This window comes from Salvelinus alpinus, chromosome 8 (assembly GCF_045679555.1).
Source record: "Salvelinus alpinus chromosome 8, SLU_Salpinus.1, whole genome shotgun sequence".
Lineage (NCBI taxonomy): Eukaryota > Metazoa > Chordata > Actinopteri > Salmoniformes > Salmonidae > Salvelinus > Salvelinus alpinus.
The window spans coordinates 74,626,752-74,648,084 of record NC_092093.1 but is presented as its reverse complement, the minus strand read 5'-3'; the positions used below and the strand labels follow the sequence as shown (position 1 = coordinate 74,648,084).

General features: G+C 42.2%; 1 protein-coding gene across 1 annotated transcript; it reads right to left on the bottom strand.

Moving 5' to 3' along the window:
• Nucleotides 1–9,587: 9,587 nt before the first annotated feature.
• Nucleotides 9,588–21,308, bottom strand: LOC139583712 (metalloreductase STEAP2-like). Its single transcript, XM_071415086.1, has 6 exons — nt 21,101–21,308; nt 19,508–19,944; nt 19,262–19,420; nt 17,258–17,785; nt 11,461–11,625; nt 9,588–11,171 (listed from the first exon to the last, which is right to left on the bottom strand). The coding sequence occupies exons 2-6, from the start codon at nt 19,895–19,897 to the stop codon at nt 10,887–10,889; spliced, it is 1,527 nt and encodes a 508-aa protein (XP_071271187.1). The 5' UTR covers nt 19,898–19,944; nt 21,101–21,308; the 3' UTR covers nt 9,588–10,886.
• Between the last annotated feature and the right edge of the window lie 25 nt (nt 21,309–21,333).

The following is a 21,333-nucleotide window of genomic DNA, read 5'->3' as shown; positions in this document are numbered from 1 at the left end:
ATGTAAAGCTGTCCCAACAGCAGAGATTTCTTTCCAGCACCATGGAGTGAATCCTTACCACCTCTACACTTGTCTGGCAGCGAAACAATTCATTCAGTTCAATTCATTCAAACAAAACATAGCTGATATGGCTGACCATATCTCCCTGGCATATTACATCATTTATGCAGCAGCATATAAGACATTTTTGGACTCACCTTGTTTTGCGTGGCGGTCCTTTGTTTGTCAAAGTTTGTCATCAAAGAAAAATATTTACAATTCCGAGTTGGATGACTGTTCAAAATGTATTTTCCCAGTCTGACTTCCCAGTTGCAATGCTTGCGGTTAGCCACTGTCACCAATTCCTTCCAAACAACTCATTGTTGTACTTGTGATTTCCAACTTGTGTAATGTTTATGTCCAATGGCCGATGAGCACCGATACATTTTTATCTATAATTTATCTTCATTATTTCTCTTCATATGACAAGGATTAAAAAGGATTTGCCAGTAGATTGTCTACTTGATTCATGATGATGACTGCTAGCTAAGATTTTGAAAGTAAAAGTCCAATCAAATCTACTGTAGATATAACGTGATTTGACGTCATTTTATCTGTGTCCAATGAGCCTTCTTGGAAGGGTACTTCTAACGTAACTCTATGGCAGAACCCAAAGGGCTCACATTCTTGATTTTATTTTATTTATTTTTATTTTATTTCACCTTTATTTAACCAGGTAGGCTAGTTGAGAACAAGTTCTCATTTACAACTGCGACCTGGCCAAGACAAAGCAAAGCAGTTCAACACATACAACAACACAGAGTTACACATGGAATAAACAAACATACAGACAATAATACAGTAATACAGTAGAAAAAGTCTATGTACAGTGTGTGCAAATGAGGTAGGATAAGGGACGTAAGGCAATAGATAGGCCATGGTGGCGAAGTAATTACAATATAGCAATTATAAACACTGGAATGGTAGATGTGCAGAAGATGAATGTGCAAGTGGAGATACTGGGGTGCAAAGGAGCAAGATAAATAAATAAATACAGTATGGGGATGAGGTAGTTGGATGGGCTATTTACAGATGGGCTATGTACAGGTGCAGTGATGTCTACCCTTGCCCCCGTGACAGAACACTGAGCCAATCACGGTGCAATGCTCCTATTTTCTTCTGGCCTGCCCCACCACCACAGAAAGCACTGAGCTAGGCTGAAACACCTGTCTGTTTTTATGCAGCTTTATTAACTCAATGATATATATATATTTTACATTGTTTGCAAACTGATATGTGATACGTATTAATGCCAAAATAACATGCAAAACAGGCACGCCCCCCCACCAAAAAAGAAAAAATATATCTATATACATACAGTATATTATTTTATTTTATTTTTTACAAAAAATGTGGGGCTCAAAACAAGCCACACCTGCCCAAAATGACGGGTCGCCACTGGCTATGTCATAGCTAATTTGTAAATAATAGATATTGATACATTACTAGCTAAAATATTTGATCTGCAAAAATAACAAGTTAATTAGTTGGTGATGGTGATTTCAGTTCCAAAGTGGAGGGACAAAAAAAAGGCTACATTGACCCCCCTAATCTGATAGTTGTACTGGTGGTAGATGCCTAGTCTCCCTTAAGGCTCTGTTCAGGTGCCTACATATTCATATTTTTTTAATTAACATTTATTTAACTAGTAGGCAAGTCAGTTAAGAACAAACTCTTATTTACAATGACTGCCTAGTGGGGAACAGTGGGTTAACTTCCTTGTTCAGGAGCAGAACGACAGAGTTTTACCTTGTCAGCTCGGAGATTCAATCCAGCAACGTTTCAGTTACTAGTCCAACGCTCTAACCACTAGGCTACCTGCCACCCTAGACATACATCATTTATACACACACACACCCATACACGCACACACACACACGCACGCGCGCGCACACACACACACACACACACACACACACACACACACACACACACACACACACACACACACACACACACACACACACACACACACACACACACACACACACACACACACACACACACACACACACACACACACACACACACACACACACACACACACAGGTCAGCTCAGCTCAGCTCAGCTCAGCTCAGCTCAGACAGATCCAGTTCACAGGCCCAGCTCATGAGCAGCTGATTTTAATTTAGAATGGAAAATGAATATGTTTATGAAACAATTGCTAGTACATTGAATTGTATTGTGTCGCATTTAACCGAATCACATCGAATCATTCTCTAATCACAACAACTCGAACCGAATCATTTCAAACTAAAACAAATCATTCCTGTATTGTATCGGAGCCCATGTATCTAGATACGTATTGGATCGTCTTGAAAGGGAAAGACGCACATCCCTAGTTTCTAAGGTATAGTTGAAATATCCTGTACAACATTTTTGTTAGTATAGAAAACTTTATTTCTTTGTTCAAACACAACAATCTTTAGACATGGCCCATCAGTTGAATTGGCCAAAATGAGCCCATCTTTTTATATTGCCATCTAGCATCAGCTAATTTGAAGTTGTGTTTCTTCAGTCCAAATAGACCTTAGTGGGGTTTGAAGAGTTGAAAGTATGAACTCTCTCTTGTCTAATCAGCAAACTGAATACACCAGCAAGGGACTCTTTAAACAAAACTTTAGTTGAGTTATACACAGAGCCACTGCCTCTGCTCTTTCTGATTCAGTTCAGAATACATTTCTCCAGTCTGAACCCAACTGGTAACAGTGACAGTGACTCATGTGGTGGTTATTGACGTCTTTGAGGTGTTGATTACACGTTTTGATAAAGGTCAATAAGGCTGAGGAGGGAAGTGACTCACTTAGTAACACATATGAGGCTTCCAGACAGACCCCCCTCCTCCCCAAGCCTTCCAAGCCCGGTCGTGGGCCTAAAGGGTGTCTCTGTCTTCCCTACTTAGTCTATCCACCATCAACATCTGCATGTCTAAATTAGCAACACTCTCTGGGGTGTATTGACCCAAACCAGGGTCAGTTTTCACTGACTGGGCTATTGACCACCACATCAGAAGCACCAACCAAGTCTGTAGAACATTGACACTTGCATTTTGTGGCATTGAAAGTAACTGATGTACTGCACTGCCCTCTCTGGTTGAAAGAGAAACTGCTATGTTAATCTCCCACTTATTGCAACCCAAAGACTCCCATAATACAAATTCCCAGGTGTTATGGCTGATGCTGTTGTAAATTGATGTTGCATTGTTGTGTCCAACAGTCTCCAATGAGATGACAAAAGACAGCCAAGAAGGAAAGAACAAACAGTTAGAGAACGATGGTGAGAGGAAGACCAAAAGATACAGAGAGAGAATAACAGAGAGATGCTGTGAGGGAGAAAGGACAAGATAGAGTGGAAAGAGTTTGCCAGGCAAGAAGCAGAGCCTGTCCTTCTCCTTGTGTGGGCTGGTGTAAATTGGGTTAAATTGGGTTAGAGTGGCACAGCACAGCGATTGATGAGAAAGGGAAGAGAACAGCCCGGAACAACATTTCTACCACCCACAGCTCCCCGGAGGGAGGGAGGGAGGGAGAGAGAGAGAGAGAGAGAGAGAGAGAGAGAGAGAGAGAGAGAGAGAGAGAGAGAGAGAGAGAGAGAGAGGAGAGAGTGAGACAGACAGAGAGAGAGAGGAGAGAGACTGTATGAAACTTACCACACACATCAAGATGTGAGATGAAGTCTGGCTAGAATGCCTAAACTAACAAACGCTTAAACAGGGTGAAATACCAACCCTCGTTGGGCATCTCTTTGCTTGCAGAAATAGATTTAGCTGCTAATCTTTTGATAACAGAATACAAAACTTGCATGTTTTTAGTTGGGGATCTGATATTGTATGCCGACTTTGAAAAATTATTATCTCCAGTGGCTGTCGATCTGGATAAACCCAGACACAGACAAATCATTCGGGGGTTTGTCGAAAGGAGCTGGTGGTGGGTATAGTGTTGAGGTATGGGTTTAGGATAAAGGTGTGGCTATAGGGTTAGTGGTTGAGATTAGATACATGTTGAAGATGCTGTGTATATTAGGTGCGTGTGGGGTAGGTTTTTCTCTCCCTTTCTTTAAGTCTGCCCAAAACACACCCACCCACCCAACTAAACACACACAGCCTTCATTTTGACAAATACAACTGTTTCAGGGTGATGATTTGATGGAGCTCTTTACCGTGGGCACCAATACATCACATGCAAACCTTTCTCAACTGGCAGTCCTTGATGTGCTCTAATAAAAACACCAGTTGTATTTTCTTCAGAAGGTACGTCGGTTGGACCCGACACTGGCTGCCTCCACTCAGCGGCTCCATATGTCAAATAGTAGTTAAGATACCACTCGAAGAAATGAGAAACGCTGAGTCGCATTTGTATCTGACCGCTGTAACATATAAGCCAGATTACTTTCTACTGAGAACATTTGCTAGAAAGTGATTTTATGTCATTTCTCTAGTGTCATGATGCTTGATATTTTAGAAAAGAGTCGCTGTGAAGCAGTAGTAGTATGCTGCGGTTTATTTCCTTCTTCCTAAAATGACACCATCCATCAATGGGTTTGACAGCGAATAGACCAAGAAACGCCATAGTTGAAACTAAAGCTACTATACAAAATACATTGTGTTACCGTTGAGCACATTAGTCTCACGTCCATAAAGCTCACTTTAATAATCCTCATAAGATCTTAATTAGTGCAGTAGCAGGGGGGTCAGCCCTTCCTACTCATCACCAGGCTGTTCGGAGCAGCTGCCACCCTCCCACTCCTCTGCCTGATCAACTGTCACGGTGATTCTGTCACACATAGCAACAGCCTTCCAAATGCCACTCCCTCCCACTGCAGTATAGTCTGGTGGCTTGGTCACAAAGTGACAAACATCCTGTTTTGAAGATTAGCATCCAACAGATATTCATAATATTCCATGCTTGATTGCTTAATTGTCTATGCATTCATTTTAATGGGTGTTTTGCTTCCTATTGCTCTCACTGCCTATAGGGTCAAAAAGCACAAAGGTCTATGTCTATTGTTGAAATAAGCACTTTCCATGAGTGATGCTTTTGTGTCTAGAAGGGATAATGTACCCTTGGGTGTCCTCTCTGAGGCTGTCTTTTTCACACGCTCTCTCTATCTCCCCCCTTTCTCTCTCTCTCTCGCTCTCTCTCCATCTCTCTCTCTCCCCATCTCTTTGTCTTTCTTTTTCTCTCTGTATCCGGGGGCCTCTCCTTTACACGCTCTGATTGCCTTTATTGGCAGTTGTTCAGAAGTGGGATGCAGGCAAGTTTCTTGATGCCCTGCATGATAAAGACGGATCTGCACATAACATTAGGCAAAGCAGTTTTCTTTTCATTAAGAGGATGGGCAAAAGATCAGAGCAAGAACACCCTCCATGGCCAAAATGGCCCCTGCTTGACGGGGTATAGTGGGGTCCGCAAAAAAATTAGATTGCTGTAACAAGAACTCAATTGCACAACAAACTACAGTTGGTTTAGATGTAGAGAGAAGATAAATGTTTTTTTTTTTTAAGTAGTTAAATATTGAGAAAGACAACATGAGAGTGACAAAGACAGACATAATGGATGCCAAGATGAGTGTGAGCTAGAAAACAAAATCAGAGGAACAAGACAAAGAGGGAGTTGTCAGTTGAGTACAGGAGGAAGGCTGTCCTCTACATTGTGTGGGCTGATGGTACAAACTGTGTCATGGCACAGTGAGTGATGAGAGCGGGAGGAAAACAGTGAAGAAACAACGCTCCAACCACCCACAGCTAAACAGAGAGGAGCAGGGGTTGTTGCAGACTCACCACGCACTTCAACAAGATGGGAAATGAAGTCAGCCTGTAAAGAGTGATCTGGCGATCGAGAAAGAGAGAGAGAGGGGGGGAGAGAGAGAGGGGGGGGGGAGAGAGAGAGACACAGACAGGGAAAGAGAGGAGGATTGAGTACAACAATACCAGAGATGCTCTATAAAATGTGTGGTACTACGCTGATAGTAGATTTAGTAACTAGATTTAGTAATTAGAGGAATAATCTGCCTTCTCTTTTCTATGTGGGCAGTGGGTGAGAACTGCTATACGGCCAGCCATCGATAATAAAGAGAGCCACTGTTCAGAATAGCATCCTTCCACCCACAGGCACTCTACAGTGAAATAGTTGTTTGCAGTCCAAGACCGCAAATCAACATCCACAAAGCACAGCAAATTCTGATCATTTACAATGAAGTATAACGTTTTGCATTGTTTTGCTAATGTATTTGGTATGGCGGTCCACAATATGACCAGTCAACAGGGCATTGATGGCGTCCACTTGAGCTAATTGTTCAATAGGTACCGTAACCCTTTGTTTTGTACTGACCACAAACGTTCCTGTCATTGCACTTTATCATTGACCCTGCTATCAGGAAAAAGTATGAAAAAGTATTGTTCAGTTAGTTAGGGCAGGGGTTTCGGGTCAGAGGCCAGATCTCAATATATTTATTAAAAAATATAATAATAATTACAACAGATTTTTGAATGAATATTGCTAGCAACAACAGATTCAACACATTTTGGACAAGGGATCCATTGAATGGGTTTAGGGTGCAATATAATGTCACATTATTCATCCACAATGTATGTTCTTAACCCCTTAGATGGACAACATGGGCCAGAAGGCTCACAGGGATATTGTTATCCACAGTACTCTATCAACGCTAAATTTTTTCTTGAATTCCCCCAAAATGTTGTTTTTTACTTAAAAGCACTGTAATTTAAACCTGAAAACGTTCTGCGCCATAGCAAAATGTGCGGAATTGCAAGAAATTAGCTTTAAAACTGCTAAATGCTCTCGCTGCCCCAGGCAGCATGGGTAGAATTCCAGGAAAGTAGAGTTGCCCGAGACTTGAGTCAAGCCATGAACTGCAGAGGTCATATTAAAACTGCTTGTATGCTAATTTTAGCGCACTCCTGGGTTAGGGCTTGGCAAGAAGAATATATATTTTAAAAAAATGTGTTCTCAAAGTTCCATTGAAACACAGCATCTTGTTATTTCATTGTAATGTTGAGCACCCATCCAGGCTTTCATTGTGGGACCATTATTGTCGTTATTAAGGGTTTGTGTTGCTAACCTGCGGCGGAGGATAAGAGGAGGCCCATCTCTTGTTGTTTGTTGATCACAAGCATTAATTAAGACTAATCTCTTCCCCCGTCTCTGTGCGGCGACAGGAAGCATATTTGTGTCCATGGCAACCCGCTCGATCCAACCCGCTCTCCCAAATCGTGACACAGTGTAGAAGTACGGCTCCTCTAGTGTGTGTGTGTGTGTGTGTGTGTGTGTGTGTGTGTGTGTGTGTGTGTGTGTGTGTGTGTGTGTGTGTGTGTGTGTGTGTGTGTGTGTGTGTGTGTGTGTGTGTGTGTGTGTGTGTGTGTGTGTGTGTCTCCTCTACCCACAGACTCGTCCTCATTATTTGTAGAGGAATTATGGCACAAATGGAAATAGAAAAGTAGCATTCACTGTGGGGCTGGTATAGCTAAAGCACAATGGCATGACAATGTCTCGTACAGCCAGCCCACTTCACATGAGGAGCTGCTCCATTAGGACTGAGAGAACACTGGAGGTGTGTGGCGGATGAGTTGGAGAGCTGGTTGTCGAATTGTTGATGGTGACTATCGAAGGTATTACAGACAAACAGCCTCTGATTGTAGACTTTAGGCTTGTACAACTGCTAGCAGGGGGTTGAGGTCAAGTGTGCTTGGCATCATGACCAGAATCATATAGTTCTTGTCCCAAATGGCACCCAATTTCCTTTATAGTGCATTACACATTATTAAACAATAGTAATGCAAAGTAGTGCACTATATAGGGAATAGGGTTCCATTGGGACACATATATGCTTAGTCCATGACCTACATTCACCATTCCTTTATGTTAAGATGCAGGCTATGAATAGCATGCATACAAAACATATTATCACAATCATTAGCCTTAGCTGCTTTTAGAGGGGCATTTGTTTTCCACTGCTGTCCATTAGAGTTTACCAGCCTCTAAAGATAAGCTGCTTTTCAGGCGTGAATCAAAAGGAGATGGAATTAAGCATCTAGCTCTAAGCGGGGATAGGATTGCTGGTATCAATAAATTGACTGCTTTCTGTGAGAAACCAGTTAGAGATAACTTGTTTAGAGGGTGGGAATCCATAAGAGAGGTACCAAGTCCATCAATGTTGTTAGGCACTGACCCCTAGTGGTTAAGGTGAAGTACTGGCCTGAGTGCATGCATTGCTCCTCTCCTCTGCGCTCCTCTCCGTCTCCTCTTTTCTCTTCAGAGTAGGTGGTTATTCATCAATATATTAAACAATCGGCAACATTTTGTAATACACGGCAGAAGAAAGTGAATACAGAGAAATACACAGTAAATAATATTTATACTGAACAAAAATATAAATGCAACGTGCAGCAATTTCAAATGTTTTACTGAGTTACAGTTCATATATGGAAATCAGTCTGTTGAAATACATTCATTAGGCCCTAATCTATGGATTTCACATGACTGGGAATACAGATATGCATCAGTTGGTTACAGATACCTTAAAAAAAGGTAGAGGCTTCAATGGCTGTGATTCTGCTGGATATTGGAGGGAACTGGAACACGCTGTTGTCAAGTCGATCCAGAGAACTAGGACATTTTCAGCTTCCAGGAATTGTGCACAGATACTTGCGACATGAGGCTGTGCGTTATCATGCTGAAACATGAGGTGATGGCGGCAGATGAATGACACGATAATGGGGCTCAGGATCTTGTCAGGGGCGTAATTGGTTTTAGAAGTGGGGGGACATATATATATATATAAATATTTATTTTTTCTTCTGTCAAATAAACACTCCAAACAACCTACCCGACTGCTCGGAGGCGTCCACATGTTCCTAAGGCACAACATGTCCTAGTTTTGTATCACATTCCAATGATAAAACTGGGGAGGACAAAAATGGAATTTCAGAATGTGGGGTGTACATGTCCCCCCCCCCCCCTTCCCCGTCCCCAGTGAAAGATGTACCCCTGGATCTCGTCATGGTATCTCTGTGCATTCAAATTGCCATTGATAAAATGCAATTGTGTTTGTTTTCCGTAGCTTATGCTGTACCATACCATAACCCCACTGCCACCATGGGGCACTCTGTTCACAACGTTGACATCAGCAAACTTTTTGCCCACACAATGCTATACACGTGGTCTGCGGTCGTGAGGCCGGTTGGACGTACTGCCAAATTCTCTAAAACGACATTGGAGGAGGCTTATGGTAAAGAAATTAACATTAAATTTTCTAGCAACATCTCTGGTGGACATTCCTGAGGTCAGCTTGCCAATTGCATGCTCCCTCAAAACTTGAGACATCTGTGGCATTGTGTTGTGTGACAAAACTGCACATTTTAGAGCGGCCTTTTATTGTCCCCAGCACAAGGTGCACCTGTGTAAGGATCATGTTGTTTAACCAGCTTCTTGATATGCCACACCTGTCAGGTGGATGGATGATCTTGGCAAAGGAGAAATGCTCACTAACAGGGATGTAAACAACATTTGTGCACAAAACTTGAGAAATAAGCTTTTTGTGTGTATGGAACATTTTGGGGATCTTTTATTTCAGCTAATGAAACATGGGACCAACACTTTACATGTTGCGTTTATATTTTGTTCAGTGTGTTTTCAAACACGTTGTCACACATGCTCTTTCAACATACTCTAATACAGGGGGAGAGGCTAGATGACAATTTGCTAGATTGTTTGGCATGTTGCAGGTTGATAGCTGATATGTTCTCCTACTGACTAGGCTCTCTTAATCCAAGCAGAAGAACTAGGAAATAAATGTATCAATAGTATAAAAACATCTGGATCAAGTCTTTGTGGATTGTCACATTCTTCACTACTGATGGTTGTGTTGTTGTTGTTAAGTATGACTACTAGTAAATACATTTTATACCAAGGATAGTGTCATGAAATTATCATTTTTAGGATGTATGTGTATCATACAGTATTGCATTATCAATACACACACAGTATACATGAACGTTGTTACATAATTACATGACTTCAATTGACAACAAATAGCTTGATTCAACAATAACCTGCTGCATAATTTCTATTGACCGTGTAAAAAATACAATTTTTTTTGGCACATTTTTCTGACTGTTGAACACAGTGACACGGATCATCGAAATATGTTTTTCTCAAGTGTGTGATTCTCAGTTAACTCATTCTTACATTGATTTCACATATAATACTATTTTCACATATATCATAATTCCTAAAAGTACATATCTAAAAATACATGGTACTTGGGCTGAACATAATTCCATGATGACTATTATGATTCTACAACAAGGAAATTGGCAATTTGCAGACAATACTCAGACAACAGTCACAGAACCACATTGTGCCTTTTGCAGCACTGACCGAACCACAGATCCAAGGGCATATAGCATATAGGCTAATTATCCTTTATTGATATTGTCTGTAACTAGGGGCTCATTAAATGCTGTTGGAAATGTTACAGTATGGTTGGTCATGGCAGCGTGTCATCAAAGTTTCACTGAAGAGCAAAGACGTATGTCTGATCGATCATTGGCAGGGCAGTGGTAGCTAGCTAGAGCACTGGCAGAGCATTGGTAGAATATTGATAGCTAGATAGGCTATGCTGCAGTCTGGCCCAGTCTGGTTGTGTAGCCCAACCAACCCAGGGCTCTGGCTTCACAGTCCAGTTCCACAATCCAATTTCTCCTCTGAGGATGAATAAAGTTCATTCATTCATTTATCCATCCAGTCATACATCTACCTGTCTATCTACACATCCACTTATCCATCCATCCACCCAATCCATCCATCCATCCACCCCTCCACCCAATCATTCACATGATAGTGACCCTTTCTGGTGAGACGTGTGCTGCTGCCCCAACAGGGTCCTGGCGCAACTGGCTGCTCTCAGCTCCCCGTTTGATCCTGTGGAGCCTCCGTCCCACACAGGGGATCAGCAGGAACACCTTCCCCAGGATGACACACACAGGCAGGGCCAGGGCCACCACGAAGTTAGGGGGTAGGTAGAAACGGTAAGCCTCCTCCTCAAAGGCCCGCTTCCAGCCGAACAGCAGAGCATGGAACGTAGCGATAAGCAGAGCGATGTAGCCCAGCGTCGACTAGGGGAGAGGGAGAGAGAGAAACACATGCATGCATCAACAATACATTATATCACAGTTTTTACATCTACAGTAAGAACATGATTACAAACAACATGTAGAAGACTACTCAGAAAACAAACAAATGTTTTGGCCAGAGTTGACCGCTTGTTATTATTTCTTAGTCAGTATTTTTTATCAGAGGCCTTTCCATAAGAATGTTCATCATCCTCATCACCATCTTCATTGTCATCATCTTCCGCCTCACCATCACCATTATTAACATCATCAACAGTGTCTGTCTGAGTACCTGAATAAAGCTGAACTCCCTCCAGTTGAGGGCGCTGTTAACAGAAGGAATGGAGGTGACGGCCAGGAGAGAAAGGAGCCCAAGGCTCATGATACCAAAGGACAGGTACATCTCCACTCTCCACACCTCCTCCTCATTCCACGAGTTCTCCACGTTAGCATGGACCTGCAGAGAGAACACAGACACACATACATTCAGTAAACACATACTGTATGAATACAAAAAAAAGTCACACAAACACAGTTTATTCACAAATAAACACTCACTTAACATGAAATAAATGCTCACAACCGCACGCACGCACACCTGAGTAAAAATGACAAAGAAAATTAAATATCATTCCCTCACAAATGCCGCTGCCTGATTTATCTAAATGAGGAGACCTAGTTTTCGGTCTAAATTTGGCAGAATGTTCATTCATTAACAAAAGCCTCTACAGTCCACTGGCTGTGTGTGTGTGTGTGTGTGTGTGTGTGTGTGTGTGTGTGTGTGTGTGTGTGTGTGTGTGTGTGTGTGTGTGTGTGTCACACAAGGTGAAATAAAGCAAAACCGCATGCGGCATATCAAGCTATTTCAATACAACTGCAGGAGCACCTCAGATGCCATATGGGTCTAACAGGCCTGAACTAGAGGACAGGCTGACAGGGTGAGGTGGCCTGGATTCACACACACAGCCAGAGGTGTGTTTGAGAAGCAAAACACACAGCGAGAGATGTGCTTGAGAGTGCAGCTGATGCTGTGGCCTGGATCGACAGACACACAGACACACAGACACACACAGCTAGAAGGGTTTGTGTGTGCGTGAGAATGAAGGATGCTGGGAAGGGGGTTGCAGTAAGAGACAGATGAAGGTCAAATGAGGACGTGAATGAATAAACTGAGATTAAACCGGTGAAGATGCAGATAAGCCACATAGATCAGTAGATAAATGTTGCAGGAACATTTTGGATGTACAACCGTTACATAAACTGCAATATGTATGTTGTTCACAATACCCAATTGGAGTGAGAACATAGCTTATAGTTTCACTTATATGAACAAGGAGGAACACCATCAGTAAAAGATGCATTGCAATTCGTTTGTGAAGAAGAAGATGTGTACTATATGGTAACCGAAGGATCTACAGTATGTGCATGCTGTTTGTCCCTCTGTGGTCTTCCCAGTGCAGCTGGCTGGCTGTCGTAAGTGTTGTTTATGGCCATGCCTCAGGAGCCACAGCACAAATAGATGAGTCACTCTGAGGCCAAACATCCAATCACTTCAATGTGGGTCACTCTCAAGATTAGAATTATAGAGGAGAATAAAACTGCATAACGGTTACAGTGTTGCTGCATTGTTGCTGATTCACGATTCCAAAGTGAACTTAATCTGATAAAACATCTACAGACCTCAATTACATAAACAACAGCATTTATGAAGGGTGTCTTTGACACAAACACTATTCTTCAGATATACTAAATGGTCTATCCATATACTGTCCATATTGTCTGTACATCCCATTACATATACAGTACAAGTCAAAAGTTTGGACACACCTACTCTTTCAAGGGTTTTTCTTTATTTTTTACTCTTGGCATTCTCTCAACCAGCTTCATGAGGAATTATTTTCCAACAGTCTTGAAGGAGTTCCCACATACAGTGCCTTGCAAAAGTATTCATCCACCTTGGCATTTTCCTATTTTGTTGCATTGCAACCTGTAATGTAAATTGATTTTGGGGGGGATTTCATGTAATGGACATACACAAAATAGTCCAAATTGGTGAAGTGAAATTTTAAAAATAACTTGTTTACATTTTTGTTTTTTAAATATAAAAAACGGAAAAGTGGTGCGTGCATATGTATTCACCCCCCTTGCTATGAAGCCCCTAAAAAAGATCTGGTGCAACCAATTACCTGAAGTGGTGCAACCAATTACCTTAAGAATGGGCAAAAATGTAATAGTTAAGATAGTTATGCACGCTAAAGTTTTCTGTTTTGTTTTGTCTAATTTATTGTTAATTTCACAATAAAATATATTTTGCATCTTCAAAGTGGTAGGCATGTTGTGTAAATCAAATGATACAAACCCTTAAAAATATATTTTAATTCCAGGTTGTAAGGCAACAAAATTGGGAAAATGGCAAAGGGGGTGAATACTTTCGCAAGTCACTGTGTGCTGAGCAGTTGTTGGCTGCTTTTCGTTCACTCTGCGGTCTAACTCATCCCAAACCATCTTAATTGGGTTGAGGTCGGGTGATTGTGGAGGCCAGGTCTTCTGATGCAGCACTCCATCACTCTCCTTCTTGGCCAAATAGCCCTTACACAGCCTGGAGGTGTGTTGGGTCACTGTCCTGTTGAAAAACAAATGATAGTCCCACTAAGCACAAACCAGATGGTATGGCATATCGCTGCAGAATGCTGTGGTAGCCATAATGGTAAAGCGTGCCTTGAATTCAAAATAAATCACTGACAGTGTCACCAGCAAAGAATCCCCACACCATCACACCTCCTCCTCCATGGTTCACGGTGGGAACCACACATGAGGAGATCATCTGTTCACCTACTCTGCATCTCACAAAGACACGGCGGTTGGAACCAAAAATCTAAAATTTGGACCAAAGGACAGATTTCCATCAGTCTAATGTCCATTGCTCGTGCTTCTTGGCCCAAGTCTCTTCTTCTTATTTGTGTGCTTTAGTAGTGGTTTCTTTGCAGCAATTCAACCATGATTCGAGCAGTCTCCTCTGAACAGTTGATGTTGAGATGTGTCTGTTACTTGAACTCTGTGAAGCATTTATTTGGACTGCAATCTGAGGTGCAGTTAGCTCTAATGAACTTACCCTCTGCAGCAGAGGTAACTCTGGGTCTTCCTTTCCTGTGGCGGTCCTCATGACAGCCAGTTTTATCATAGTGCTTGATGGTTTTTGCGACTGCACTTGAAGAAACTTTCAAAGTTCTTGACATTTTCCAGATTGACTGATCTTCATGTCTTAAAGTAATGATGGACTGTCGTTTCTCTTTGCTTATTTGAGCTGTTCTTGACATAATATGGACTTGGTCTTTTACCAAATAGGGCTATCTTCTGTGTACCAACCCTTACCTTGTCAAAACACAACTGATTGGCTCAAACTCATTAAGAAGGAAAGAAATTACACAAATTAACTTTTAACAATGCACATCTGTTAATTAAAATGCATTTTGTTTAACACTTTTTTGGTTACTACATGATTCCATATGTGTTATTTCATAGTTTTGATGCCTTCACTATTATTCTACAATGTAGAAAATTGTAAATATAAAGAAAAACCTTTGAATGAGTAGTTGTGTCCAAACTTTTGACTTGTGCTGTATATATACAGTGGGGAGAACAAGTATTTGATACACTGCCGATTTTGCAGGTTTTCCTACTTACAAAGCATGTAGAGGTCTGTAATTTTTATCATAGGTACACTTCAACTGTGAGAGACGGAATTTAAAACAAAAATCCAGAAAATCACATTGTATGATTTTTAAGTAATTAATTCGCATTTTATTGCATGACATAAGTATTTGATACATCAGAAAAGCAGAACTTAATATTTGGTACAGAAACCTTTGTTTGCAATTACAGAGATCATACGTTTCCTGTAGTTCTTGACCAGGTTTGCACACACTGCAGCAGGGATTTTGGCCCACTCCTCCATACAGACCTTCTCCAGATCCTTCAGGTTTCGGGTAGTTGGTAGGTGATCAAATACTTATGTCATGCAATAAAATGCGAATTAATTACTTAAAAATCATACAATGTGATTTTCTGGATTTTTGTTTTAAATTCCGTCTCTCACAGTCGAAGTGTACCTATGATAAAAATTACAGACCTCTACATGCTTTGTAAGTAGGAAAACCTGCAAAATCGGCAGTGTATCAAATACTTGTTCTCCCCACTGTACATACAGTATACAGTGGGGCAAAAAAGTATTTAGTCAGCCACCAATTGTGCAAGTTCTCCCACTTAAAAAGATGACAGAGGCCTGTAATTTTCATCATAGGTACACTTCAACTATGACAGACAAAATGAGGGGGAAAAAATCCAGAAAATCACATTGTAGGATTTTTTATGAATTTATTTGCAAATTATGGTGGAAAATAAGCATTTGGTCACCTACAAACAAGCAAGATTTCTGGCTCTCACAGACCTGTAACTTCTTCTTTAAGAGGCTCCTCTGTCCTCCACTCGTTACCTGTATTAATGGCACCTGTTAGAACTTGTTATCAGTATAAAAGACACCTGTCCACAACCTCAAACAGTCACATTCCAAACTCCACTATGGCCAAGACCAAAGAGCTGTCAAAGGACACCAGAAACAAAATTGTAGACCTGCACCAGGCTGGGAAGACTGAATCTGCAATAGGTAAGCAGCTTGGTTTGAAGAAATCAACTGTGGGAGCAATTATTAGGAAATGGAAGACATACAAGACCACTGATAATCTCCCTCGATCTGGGGCTCCACGCAAGATCTCACCCCGTGGGGTCAAAATTATCACAAAAACGGTGAGCAAAAATCCCAGAACCACACGGGGGGACCTAGTGAATGACCTGCAGAGAGCTGGGACCAAAGTAACAAAGCCTACCATCAGTAACACACTACGCCGCCAGGGACTCAAATCCTGCAGTGCCAGACGTGTACCCCTGCTTAAGCCAGTACATGTCCAGGCCCGTCTGAAGTTTGCTAGAGAGCATTTGGATGATCCAGAAGAAGATTGGGAGAATGTCATATGGTCAGATGAAACCAAAATAAAACTTTTTGGTAAAAACTCAACTCGTCGTGTTTGGAGGACAAAGAATGCTGAGTTGCATCCAAAGAACACCATACCTACTGTGAAGCATGGGGGTGGAAACATCATGCTTTGGGGCTGTTTTTCTGCAAAGGGACCAGGACGACTGATCCGTGTAAAAGAAAGAATGAATGGGGCCATGTATCGTGAGATTTTGAGTGAAAACCTCCTTCCATCAGCAAGGGCATTGAAGATGAAACGTGGCTGGGTCTTTCAGCATAAGAATGATCCCAAACACACCGCCCGGGCAACGAAGGAGTGGCTTCGTAAGAAGCATTTCAAGGTCCTGGAGTGGCCTAGCCAGTCTCCAGATCTCAACCCCATAGAAAATCTTTGGAGGGAGTTGAAAGTCCGTGTTGCCCAGCAACAGCCCCAAAACATCACTGCTCTGGAGGAGATCTGCATGGAGGAATGGGCCAAAATACCAGCAACAGTGTGTGAAAACCTTGTGAAGACTTACAGAAAACGTTTGACCTCTGTCATTGCCAACAAAGGGTATATAACAAAGTATTGAGATAAACTTTTGTTATTGACCAAATACTTATTTTCCACCATAATTTGCAAATTAATTAATTAAAAATCCTACAATGTGATTTTCTGGATTTTTCCCCCCTCATTTTGTCTGTCATAGTTGAAGTGTACCTATGATGAAAATTACAGGCCTCTCTCATCTTTTTAAGTGGGAGAACTTGCACAATTGGTGGCTGACTAAATACTTTTTTGCCCCACTGTACTTATACTCTGGACTCAGACATTGCTCGTCCTAATATTTCTATATTTCTTAATTATATTATTTTACTTTTAGAGTGTATTGTTCGATATTACTGCACTGTTGTTGCTAGGAACACAAGCATTTCACTGCACCCGCAATAACATCTGCTAAATATGTGTATGCGACCAATAAAAAGTATTTTGATTTGACACACACACCCTCCCTCTCCCCTTCCCCCTCCCTTTCTCTCTAACTCTCTCTCCCCCTCCCTTCCTCTGTCCATCACCCACCTGTTGGTAGGCCATGTTGAGGAGCAGGTATCTCTCTGACCTCCTCATGGGTAGACAGAGGCTGTAGAGAACGTGGACACACCCCAGGAAGAAGCTCAGCAGCCCCAGCTGTTTCCTGCTCTGTAACCAGCCCTCCAGCCAGTGAGGGAACCTCCTGTACTTAGTCCTATAGTACAGCTGGTGGACCGCGGCTAGCTGGCCAGCCAGGTAGACTAGAGCGAGTAGTGTTATGGCCACTGTGGGCAGAGTCCTATTCACCATCTCTATAGGGATCTTATAGAAGTCACTCTGCTTGCTCTTCACATACGGGTGGATGATGTCCCGGACAAAGGAATAGGCGAAGAAGAAGATGGAGAGAGCCACAGTGGCTAGCACGGGGCCTTTCCAGTCGGGGAAGAGGCGCAGGGGCATGTTCTCAATCTCTCTGGAGGAGGAGAGGGCTCCCATGTCCACTGGGGTGAATTTCAGCTGCCTGGTCAGCTCCATGATCTGCTGTCTGCCCTCTACAGAGTTACTGCAGATGTACACCTTGAGGAATGAGTAATCAAGCAATAATAAATCAAGGTAGTCAATCAGTCAGTCAATCAATCAATCAATCAAATATGTATGACATAGTCAATCAATCTAATATGTATGACATAGTCAATCAATCTAATATGTATGACATGGTCAATGTGCATTTCATGTATTGTGAATGTGATGTAATGTGTAGTGTACATTTTTTTCTAAACAACCTCGGGGAAGGCTTATCTTGTCAATCATAGGCATGAAATAACAAATAATTAGCAGATATAATTATGTAAAAGGAAAACATGGATGTGGTTGTTTCTATCCCTTGTGACTGACACAAACACAATCTGATTCCCTGGTTCATAATATCGAGCTTGTTTTTTCATTGTCCCAATTGTGTTAATTGAATTTACTGTGTGTATTTACTGTGTGTGTGTGTGTGTGTGTGTGTGTGTGTGTGCGTGCGTGCGTGCGTGCGTGCGTGCGTGCGTGCGTGCGTGCGTGCGTGCGTGCGTGCGTGCGTGTGTGACCAGAATGGTTTTATTTGAAGAAGGATGGCAGCGTAAAATGTTCTTCTCAGCTGTAGAGTCTCACTATAATCCTTGCATAATATTTGGAGGAATTAGTCTCCCTCCCAGGCAAGCACAGACCAGACTGTTAATGCTTTAACCAGCTCAGTAGCCTGCCACACCTTCTAGTGAGGATATCATAGGAATAAAGACGAGGGTGCAGTGACTTTACCCTGATATGCGATATGTCATAATCATGTTTGATCTGTCCCCCGCATATGACATCATCATGCCGTAGGGGGAGGGGATGTATTGAGGATAATGTCAGTGCACCTCTTTGAAAGGTCAGCCAATCAGATTGTGTCAACAACAATGGTTTGTAACAACTGACATTGAACAACTGAGAATGATGTAGAGAGAGGTAGCTGCTGTCCAAAAAAATCACAACAAACGAGTGTTAGGACAATGGATGCTTAGAGACTATCAGCAGCCATTTGGCTGATCCTGTTGCAGAGTCTGATGCTGCCATTTAATTTCTCTGTAAACGGATGTTAGCCAGTTTGGCACCACAGCAGAAAGAGATCTGGAACCATGCTAGACAGACAGGTCAACATCTATACTGCCTTGGCTGCCAACACTGTTATTTCAGCAGATTCAGCTCTGGGTCCAACTTTAATAGACTGAGTGGTTTGTTACCTGCAACAAGTCTGTACCAGGGGAGACATTCTATTTATGTAAAAATACTAATTTAGTCATAAGTCGCTATGCGTTATTTATGCAATACAATATTTAGAAGTTAAAAATGAATGACTAACTGTGCAATGAGTTAAAGAGTGGGACAGTGTTTGATCCTGAATTAATTCTGAATAAGTAAATCCTGAAATTAACCTTGTGTGTGTGTGTCCCAAATGGCACCCTTTTCCCTAAATAGTTCACTACTTTTGAGCAGAGCCCTTTGGGACACAGACCTCTTCTTCCATCTTACCTGTCTGCTGGCATCTTTGGGTCCAGACTGCATAGCCCAGGCAGATATGACATTAAAGCCCTTCACAACTGTAGAGTCTGGGAGCAGGGAGGCCAGGTACTCAGCATTGGACTCAGGGTACTGGTTCACACGGCGGTTGTTGCTCACGTCCACCAGAACCTTAGAAGAAGAAGAAGAAGAATGGAAATGTGTCTTTTTGCTCACAACCCAATCCCCTGACACACACACACACACAAACACACACACCTTCCCTGCCAGCAGATGCTTGAGGTCCCAGAGAACAGAATAATGCTCCCTGCGGATAGCGAGGAAAACCACAGAAGCTTTACCCACAGCGTCTTCATGGTGGGTCACATCAACAACATGAGGGAAGAACTCAGCGGCCCGTTTGGGTTGGCGGCTCCCCACCACCACTTTGAAGCCACAGCGGAGCAGACGGATGGTCAGGCACTTGGAGAAGTCACCCGAGCCCAGGATGGCTATAACAGGCTTGTGGAGGGGACTGTGGGGAGGAGGGTCCCTGGGGCCATTCTTCCTCACCCCGTTGGGGAGGAACAGGGAGGGGGTGGTAGGGTGGGCTGTGTCGGTGTAAGCCGGGCTGCTGCAGCCGCTGCCCAGCATGGAGATGGTGTCCATCCTGAGGCTCCAGACCTCTCCTGTCCTTTAGGAGGACGTCTCAGGTTCTAGGATGGTGGAATATGGTTAGATAGTTATGTACAGTACTTGATTTTTGAGCATAGAGATAGATGGTGTCTGGCTATAACTTTACATTATAAGATTAAAAATACACTGTGTAGTACATTGCCTCCAACTGTGTGAACTGCGGTTTGCTTGCTCTCTTACCAGAAGAGAGTAAGTACCCTTGGTAACATCTATCCACCCAGCTGCCTGGTTCCCTAGCCTATCAAGAAGGAATTCCTCCCTTTTACTCTGCAGGATGCAGCAACAGCTTGTTAGGCCAAGTACAGTCGAACTGGAGACATTCATTGCAGAGTGTTATAGGTTTGGGATGCTGATGGTTCCTTCTTTGGTGGTCTGGACGTTTTAATACCGGGAACACATTATGATGATGCAAAGCTTGGGGACCTTAATTGGTTATATTAAATTATCTAACTGCCTGCAAATTGTAGATTAAATCGAATTAGAAAAATCAGGGTGGAATCTAATATATGTGGTTGATGTACAGTATGTCTAACCAGCCAAAAAATATATTATATATATTATTAAAATGATATTAACCGACTACACTACCAACTACAACGTGATATTAAAAATTAGTATGGTAGGCTATAGGTTGCTTTCAGGTTATAAAAAAAAGAATTCTCAAAATATGTCACCAATGTAATCTTATCATATAGAGATCATATTATTTTAAATGATCTAACCTATGACATATTTTGAGAAATACTGTATAATCTATACATTCAACATTTTTGAACGGCACTAGCATGTCACAATATGTCCTTTGGTGACTTTGAAATATCTTCTCGTAAAATGTGCGATGTATTAACCTGTAGAACTATTACCACTAACAATTTACAATATGCTAAAATTAATTCACAGTAAACCTTGTATTCCTAACGTTAGAAAAATAATCCCGCCAATCGAGGTTTAGACAATATGACTCATCTCATCCAGAATAGATTGCTGCTAGTGCAGAATAACCAGGCTCCACATCGCAGAGGAATTATTTCGCTTCAGACTCCATTATACAATGTAAAACATTATTACGCTTTACAAATACAGCCTACTATAGCTCACAGGTGAATGTACGTAAATTGTAGGCTGCGTGTCAAGAGTGTGCAAATTCGTCCGTTAATCGCAAGGTTACAGCCATACCTTTCATGGAGCTGGTAAGGACACCACTGCACGAATAACACACATCCAGCCAGCTGATCGCCACAGGTCTGTCTGTCGGACTCCCCTCCCTCTCTCTCCTAGGAGGATCTGGCTGTGGCTGTGCTTCGGCTCAGCAGCGCTGTCATGCATACAGACACTGAGCGGATTCCTGTCTTGCAGGCAGAGCACGTACCAGCGACGAGCCTCACACCACGCACAAAGGGGAGGTAGTG